Source organism: Lottia gigantea (genome assembly GCF_000327385.1).
Source record: "Lottia gigantea unplaced genomic scaffold LOTGIsca_71, whole genome shotgun sequence".
Classification (NCBI taxonomy): Eukaryota; Metazoa; Mollusca; class Gastropoda; family Lottiidae; genus Lottia; species Lottia gigantea.
This window is the reverse complement of record NW_008710397.1, coordinates 630754-639191: the sequence shown is the minus strand read 5'-3', so window position 1 is coordinate 639191 and position 8438 is coordinate 630754. Positions and strand designations below refer to the sequence as shown.

The window sequence follows — 8438 nt, the reverse complement described above, 5'->3', positions numbered from 1 at the left end:
ATTTCCCTTTCATTATTTCAATTAAAACTTATCTTTTATTGCAAATTAATCTCCCATTGTAATCACAATATAGTTTGTTTTAATTAGTATATTTTCTAGCGCGTTGGCGTTTTGGGTTATTTTTAATGAAATTAGTGAACATTCGAGAACTAATATAAAAGGGTGAATTTTTTTTTTTTGACATTTTTAAATAACAATAAGCTTATTCAATGGATTCTAATATTACTAGAAATTTGGTGAGTTTTTTCCAGTAATTTTCAGATGTTTTCTTTGCATGCAACACTTATTCCTGTGAACGTTTTACTCTTAGACGAATGCAATTTCTGAATTCGAATTTTACTGTCATTTCACAAATATTCAAAATAAAAATTTTGTACCGAATCCTTGTTTTTATGTCTTCGAAAATTCTAGAAATAAAAGTTTTTGGTGATTTTACATTGCAAAATTTCGCTTGAAGTACATTTTTCACTGAACATTATCCTCTGTAAAATCGAATTCTCATTTTTTTCATAGGTTAAAAATCAACCCAAAAACAATTTGAGACTATTTCTACTAATTTTGTTCACATAAAATTCGAGGAAAAAATTCAGTTTCGCAGACAAAATATTTCAGACGCTAGTAAGAGGGAGATCTATGTCGGAGTATACTTGTAAAAAAATTGATGGTGAGCTATAGTTCAATGAACGAAAGGGCGATATAGCAACTTCTGTTAATATGAATCTATACCACAGCCACTCTTTGTTACAATGTTTTGATCTTGTGCACTTACATTAATTTTTTAGTTTCCTTATGTTGTAATCTATTGTAACTAACTGTTCTGTCACACCTTCTAATCAAATGGCAAAACTCTATCACGTAATACAGTAATCTAGAATAAAAAGAGACTAAGAAGAATTTCGTGGTTTTCACGTTCATACAGCAGGAAGAACCAAATCTTTTATGTTAAGAGGAGTGCCTACAAGGTCTTGTTACGTCACGGTTTATTTGTTCTCGATTGTTCAAACATCTTTCAGTGAAAGTGAATGCTGAATCATATAGATCTATTTCAAATGCAGTCACTTAATATTAACCGATTTCAAAATATAGGTTTAAATAAGAAATGATTAGTTCTACGATATATTTTGTACGCCCCTGTTTTAGATAATGAAGAAGGACACTGTCGTGCAGTATGCAAGGAATTTTTAGGAGGACGGCAGCAGGATTTCTTTTTTGTTTCCTACTGTAGAGGGATCCATAACATGCTCAGCCAGTGGCACAAGGCATCTTGGTTTATTTTCCGTTGTCAGTCCTTCAATTTGCATCACTACCCGCATTTACTACTCCCAATTCCCTTTTCCTTCTTCTAAAACATTCTCCTACCGTTTCAGCATATAGCAACAAATGATCCCGAATTGCAGATGTATCACAATTTTGGCTTCTTAGAGGACGAGATTAACAAAGACAAAGCAATAAATGGAATTTATGTGATCGAAGGCTATAACATCGATAAAGATGGAAGAAATGGACTTGGTAAGGGCCCTGCTCTCGAAGACAGTTCCACCACTTCAGACAGTGCCAACGAAACCAAAGTTGATCTCTTGGAATTCATCCGGAAGTCTTTCAGACGCAAAAGAAGATTAAGTGCCGGTGATAAGCCATACGGATTGAGTCAGGTATACTAATTTTCTTTCGATTTTGGGGGGAATATTGCCGTTTGATGCATGCTGGAGAATTTTTAGAGCACAATATCCCAGTCAGCAAGAGCCTTAAAGTTTCGACTTCATATGCTGGTTTGAGTCGTGGGTTTTAAACACTGTTGGTTTACTCCTGCCGAAAACTTATGTTGTAAAATATGGCCCATTTGTCCAATTTTATAAAATGATGGTCCATTTTGAAGGACGATATGAACTTTTGAAAATTTGTCGAGAGAAGAGTGGTCATTCATGAAACGTCCGGAACCAGTGTGTTTACATTTAAATCCATACTTTCAGAAGCATTCAAATTCTGACAATGTTCAAGACACACAAGCTGGCGATGATGATGCTGTTGATGATAAAGTTCTACTGGGACGTGCTGGTGTTCGTAGTTCATCTCATCTTGTTCATCCTAGAAGAAGCATCAGATTGACTCAAGTTGCTCCATCTAACAGTAGTATATTTCCAGGTCAGTACGTAAAAGATATCTGTCCACGCTAATGCTTGGTATCGCCAATCATTCGGCGATACGATACGTACCGCGTTACATGGGTCAAGATAAACTATGTATCGTGATACATGGGTCACGATACACTATGTACAGCGATATGGGATGATGGGTTAATATTTAATTTTTTATCCTCAAAGATTCAATTTTTATTCATTTATAACTTATAACAGTGATTTTTGGTAATGTAGTTGATAGGAGTTGTTCACGTCTACTGTCAAAATTTTAGTCCAGTCAGTGAGAAAAATTTGTGATTCCTATCGCCGAAAATCCCCAGTTATAGATTGAAAAGTATCGTCAAGTATCGATACACAACCTCGAGATACAATACGCGATACATCATGCCACAGGCCCTTGAAGTTCTGTCAATATTAATAAAATATGGACAATGTGGAGAAAATAGAGTGAACGTCTATAATAAAAGAAAAGAGGGCTTCCAATAGTAAACAAGCACAAATGTAAACAACAGTTAATTTGTTCGTGAAAGACTTCTGCTTACTTGATTATGAATCAATCTATTAGTACTCGACAAAAGCCACTTTTGTCTTGTTTTGGAAAATAGTCAACTTCCATGAGCAAAACGCAATTACACTGTCATTTGAGAAAACACAAGTTAAATGGATCTTATATCAAGGGAAGTAACTCATACTAAAAAAAATCCTATCTTTATCTCTAAGTAGGTCATTGTCGCTGTTTATGAGACTTGTTCTAAATTATGACCAGGATTAAGTGTAGGTGTTCGAAAAGTGTGATATATTATAATTATGAATTCTGAGTAAACACAATTTAAATAGATCTTAGTGAAGGTCTTTCTTATATCAAGGGAAGTAACTCATACTAAAAAATCCCAATGTTTATTTCTAAGTGTGTCATTGGCACGGTTAGTAGACTACTTTTAAATTATGACCAGGATTTCAGTTTCTATTAAGGTATTCAAAAAGCGTGATATATAAAGATTATGAAATCTGAGTAAACACAATTTAAATAGATATTAGTGAAGGTCTTTCTTATATCAAGGGAAGGAACTCAAACTACAAAATCCCAATACTCTAAAGAAGGTCATTAGCTATGTTTATTAGACTTCTTTTAAATTATGACCAAGATTTCAGTGCCCATGTGGCGTTCGAAAGTCGGGGAATAATATCAAATTATTTGAGAAAATCCTTTGCGAATTTAAGAGTTCATTAGTCATGTGGCCTCCCCCTGGAATAGAGAATACATCTAACGCAATTTTGGAAGACTACAATTTTCAATTATCATGGCGCAATGCACCCCCCTCCAAGTGCGAGAGTGATCATCATAAAAGGGAATCAAGTTTAAATTTGAATGCCTTCCAATTATAATAAACCTTGTTAATACCCCTGTTTTCTTCAAGGGACAGATATGTCATTTTCACACGTTAGTCTCAGAAAAAGGGAATTTTTCACCTAAGCCAATCTTTAATAGTGTTCTCAGCACATCATCGAAATTTGAGCCTTCAAATCCATGTGTGTTCAGAATTATCCTCGGTTGAATGTTAAAATGACTCGTCAGTTTTAAATGCTCTGTAAAATATAGAAAATATATATATAGAAACTGTGAGTAACATTCCTAGTTTGAAGTATTTTAAAGGAATTATGTGATTTTTGTGAACTATTTACACTATTGAAATAAAGTAGGCTATATTATAGAGTTCTAAATAGGTATGACTATTCTAACATTCAATACGTCTACGTAACATATTTAACTATAGATATATATTGAAAAGATAGATAGAATCCTATTCTGTATGCAGACACCTGTGAATATTTTAAAAGTATATTGTGTGAGTCAATAAATGAAATGTCATAGTCGAAATAGAAAATGTATTGATAATATAAAACAATTTGTCTTATATTGAAGGTATCAGGTTTTACATTATAATACCAAGTGATAAGATAAAACCGTCTTGGTATAAAAATGTAGGTTAGATTATGAAAGCAACGCTTTTTTTGAATTAACATATTTTGTTTAAATTATGAACATGGAGGAGAGTAATCCTCAGGAAAAGAATTCTCTTATTAAACCTATATCGGGAGGTAGGAAATCTGAAATTTCTTATTTACAGAAAGGAACATCTGTCTGCAATCATATTACATACACCAATTTATCGTATTCAATATTGGCGATTTCTTAATCGACGTCCGATAGGTTGCAGTAGACATGATCTTTCAACTAAAACAGAATCGACAAGTCAGTGATGTAGGTAAGAGGAGCAAACATGGAGAAAGCCTCTTGTCGTTCGGATGGGACAATAAACCGAGGCCCCGTGTCCTACAGGCTCTAGACGTTCCATCGACAGTTGGAAATCGAAAGGCAAAATTCCCTCATTGGACTATGTCATTCATGAAAGACTTTTGCTTTAAAAGTAAGTCATAAATGAGCATAATTAAAATAGTATTTCTTATCAGCTGTAATAGTAGATTCTAGCATTAGATAAAGTGATATTAATACTATTATATGTTAATATTTAAAAACTTTTTATATATTGTTAGAAGGGGATGAGAGATGGAAAATACCAATTCATCATTTTTCATCTAAAAAACAAGGGCCAAATTATAAACAACATTCAAAACGTATGAGGTATGTACACATATTTACCGAACAACTGTGTAAAGTGACAAACGACTTCTTTCAAGCAAGATTCAGTTTTGAAGATGATCACACTCCAATATGGGCCATTTTCACAAGATTACCATACGATGGCGATGGGATATACGAATTAAAATCTAGTAATGTTTTTTTTCTGTCCCAAAACCTTTGTATTGTGTAAATGATATTTGTTAGTGCAAGTAGGAGGAAAACCAGGACGTAGGAAGAAAGCAGGACGAGCTTGACATCTCTCCGAAAATCTTCTCCAATAAAACCTTATCATCCATTGCACTGTTCTCATCAGTCAAATCTCTCTGTAGACCATCCTTTAGAGAACCATTCGTAATTCTGGTATATAACTTTTTTCAAGATCATATTACAAAGCACAAGATGAATTAATTACCACGTTTGAAGAGATACAGCTAGAAATTGACGATGCTATGGAGAACCGACAAGAAGCTATACGATTACGGAAAACAGCCAGTTGCTATGCAAAGCTCACTTTCTGTATAAATTTGGTGAGTCCTTTTTTACTATCGTCTGTATTGATATTTTATTTTTGAATATTTTTTTATATGAATTTTTAGAAATTTTTTTTCTTTAATGCGTTTGATGTTCATTTGTGAACATCTGTAATCCTCCACCTCTTAGTTTTATAATGAACATAAAATTTAAGTTCTAAAACTTAGCCAATAAGAGTATATGTATATATTCATTGGAAATTACTGGTGCCATAAATATACATCCGAATACCTGTATTCCAATAAATCCATAAAACTAAGTAATTAACTGCTAGATTCAAAGTAATTACTTACAAAAAACAATTGGTATTCCTTTTCGTCCATACTGTTGCTATGCTATGCTCAAGAAGTATACAGCGTTTTTGTTGATCTTTTCTTGTTTTTTCTTGATGCACGTTTTCTTGATGCACGTGATCTAAATATTTTCGCTGATTTTAGTAAAGGACATTAGGGCACATGATATATGCATTACTAGATCCACCAAATAAACAGTATTAACTGTGCGAAAGCGACACATAGTGGAAAAATCTTATCAATGGCGGTTCCAAAGGAGGTCATGACACCAAGACTCAAGAATCCGCCTTAAAAACAATTTGCAACGTTTTGCAGTTACAGAGTCACTGGCATTAGGTGTTCTTTATGATGTATGTACTTTTACTTTCCAGTTGTTACTAATAGCTAAAACAGTGGCCAGTGTGATGTCGGGATCTATTTCTATCATATCAAGTTTAGTTGACAGTGCTGTTGATCTAATATCAGGCATAGTTCTATGGTGGACAAACCATGCCGTTAAAAGACGGAACATCTATGCTTATCCCCAAGGTAGCGTGCTGCAATATTTTACCATTTGAAGGGAGAAAACTCGGCATAATTAAAATTTAAACGGAGTTACAAAATAGACTTTATGGACATAGTAAATTGCAAATTATTTGAATTTCTGAATTGAACTACTCAAAAGAAATTAGCCTTGAAAAGGAAAAAAAAGCAAAGTGCCTTTGGTTCGATTTAGAAGGTTTTATTTTGAAATATTGGTCCATTATATTAGCAATACAGTAAGGTTAAGAAAAATCGAAGTCAAAATAACACACTGTTTTTGAAACATTGATAACCTACAGAAGTTCATCAAACATGTATTACTTCTTCTACTGGCATTAATAGTAGAATTCTCAAAAAGTTATACCATATACAAAATTACACATATTGTGTCCATCATTTTGGGGAATATAGTCACTATGTCTGTTTTCATTAAGCTCGAATATTTTCAAGTCTCAAAGCTGTTGACTGCATTTCATAACCAACGTTTGTTTGAAGTAAAGCTTGAAACATGATAGCAAAATATATTGTTATTGCAACTGTACTATGCCATTCTATTCTTCTAGGTAGAACCAAGTTGGAGCCAATAGCTATTGTAATTATAGCTGTTGTCATGGGATTAGCATCGTTACAGTTGATACGGGAATCTATTGAACGTATCGCAGCATTAGCGACCGCTGTATTAGACCTACCCCATATGGAAATAGCTACTATGATTATTGCTGGGTCTACGATAGGTATGCAACTGTTAAATTTTAAAGAAACATTGTTCTATACTAATCACTTATTGAAATGAAACCGGAGGCCCACTTCGTCAACAAGGATCATTAATAGTAACAAAAGACTGTTTCCAGATTGTTATTCAGATGGAACACGCCTGATTTTCATTTATATAAGTGAAAAAAGTACTTGAAATGAACTTTTTTTTTGTTTGCCTTTCTGTCAATGGATCTACAGCTTTCGCCTTCCAGCGTGAACTTTTAAACACTTCGACATGCTTTACAGACAAGTTGATAAAGCTGAACATATTTTCACCCATGTCGGGATCGAAGCTGTAGATTAGCGAGCAAACGGTTCCTTCTAAGCTAGATCAACGAAATTTGTGTTCAGCAATTTATAAACTACCAAAACAAATATCATGGATCTTCAATTGCCATCATCAAATCAAACACATTATTTAAAATGGACGGGTTTTATCGATTTGGCTCTATCAATGATCCAACATTCATTTACGACTGTTAAACACGAAAACTTAGAATATATTTTCAATCTGGAGGCATTAATACACACAATTATCCCTTTTTTCCTTTTGAATTTGATTGATCTTTTAAACTACTTCCGCCAGTTACGTTTCTATGGCAACCATGTTTTTCTCTAGGAATAAAAATGATATGCTCTCTATAAATTTTTATAAACGCAAAAATGATATCAATATAATATAATGGTTTTAGAAGGAATTATTAACTTAGTTTTCTAAGACTTGCAGAGTGATAGATTAATGTCTCCAATATGTGGCGCCACCTGTCATACAATTTCTGGTAATTTAGAAATAAAAGTAAACAAGTATGTCTTTAATAACAATAATACACCGACACATTTGACACCAAAAATCCAGTTTTAACAGAATGAAACAGATTAATTTTGCCAGATGCTAGTAAATTCGTTGAAATTTATTGTAAGAGATTAAAAACAGATTCTCAAGTTTGCTGTCTGAGGATAAAAAGCGGATAGAGATAAGCCGTTGCTTCAGGCACAAAAACCGGAAAGAATTTTTTTTGTGGTCTAGAAGATCGAGATGTTCTGCACTTTATTATATTTTTTACATATTTTCCTTCATTCTTTGCAAAAGTTAATCATTTATTTAATGGTTCTCTATTCATTTATATATTTTGTAATATTTGCCAACACAATCATCATTTGGACTCTATTTGCAGTGATTAAATTTATAATGTGGCTTTTATGCAGAAGAATTGATACACCATCAGTTCAAGCTCTAGCTCAAGATCATCTTAACGATGTGTTTTCAAACAGTGTAGCTTTAATATGTGGTTACTTAGGTAAGCTTTGAATGGACGAGACCTTGAATTGGAAGAAGCACCATTCGGTAGTAAAGTGATCTTCTAATAACAAACTTCTGATTAACAGTGCAAGACAAATTGTTCTATAAAACTTTAATCAACTGTTGTATGAAAATATTAAGGCTTTGTAATACAAACACTGATTTCTTTACAAACTACGAACCATTGTTAGCTTTGGAAGCAACCTGCCAAAATCTTGAAGACCTAATTATTCCATTTTTCGGGATTACATTTG

The 8438-nt window shown here is 33.3% G+C and overlaps 2 protein-coding genes across 2 annotated transcripts in view; both read left to right on the top strand.

Moving 5' to 3' along the window:
- Positions 1-209: 209 nt before the first annotated feature.
- On the top strand, positions 210-2174 carry LOTGIDRAFT_167974 (hypothetical protein; the record flags this gene model as incomplete). The annotated part of the gene is made up of 3 exons (XM_009065856.1): positions 210-236; positions 1368-1652; positions 1971-2174. The coding sequence occupies 3 exons, from the start codon at positions 210-212 to the stop codon at positions 2172-2174; spliced, it is 516 nt and encodes a 171-aa protein (XP_009064104.1).
- A 2009-nt stretch (positions 2175-4183) lies between these two features.
- Positions 4184-8438, top strand: part of LOTGIDRAFT_167973 (hypothetical protein) — a gene marked incomplete at both ends in the record, with an annotated part of 7700 nt that continues 3445 nt past the window's right edge. Inside the window, 6 exons of the mRNA XM_009065855.1 lie at positions 4184-4238; positions 4695-4782; positions 5162-5309; positions 5978-6134; positions 6692-6862; positions 8060-8182. Coding sequence (XP_009064103.1) covers positions 4184-4238; positions 4695-4782; positions 5162-5309; positions 5978-6134; positions 6692-6862; positions 8060-8182 — 742 coding nt within the window. The remainder of the gene's footprint in view (positions 4239-4694; positions 4783-5161; positions 5310-5977; positions 6135-6691; positions 6863-8059; positions 8183-8438) is intronic.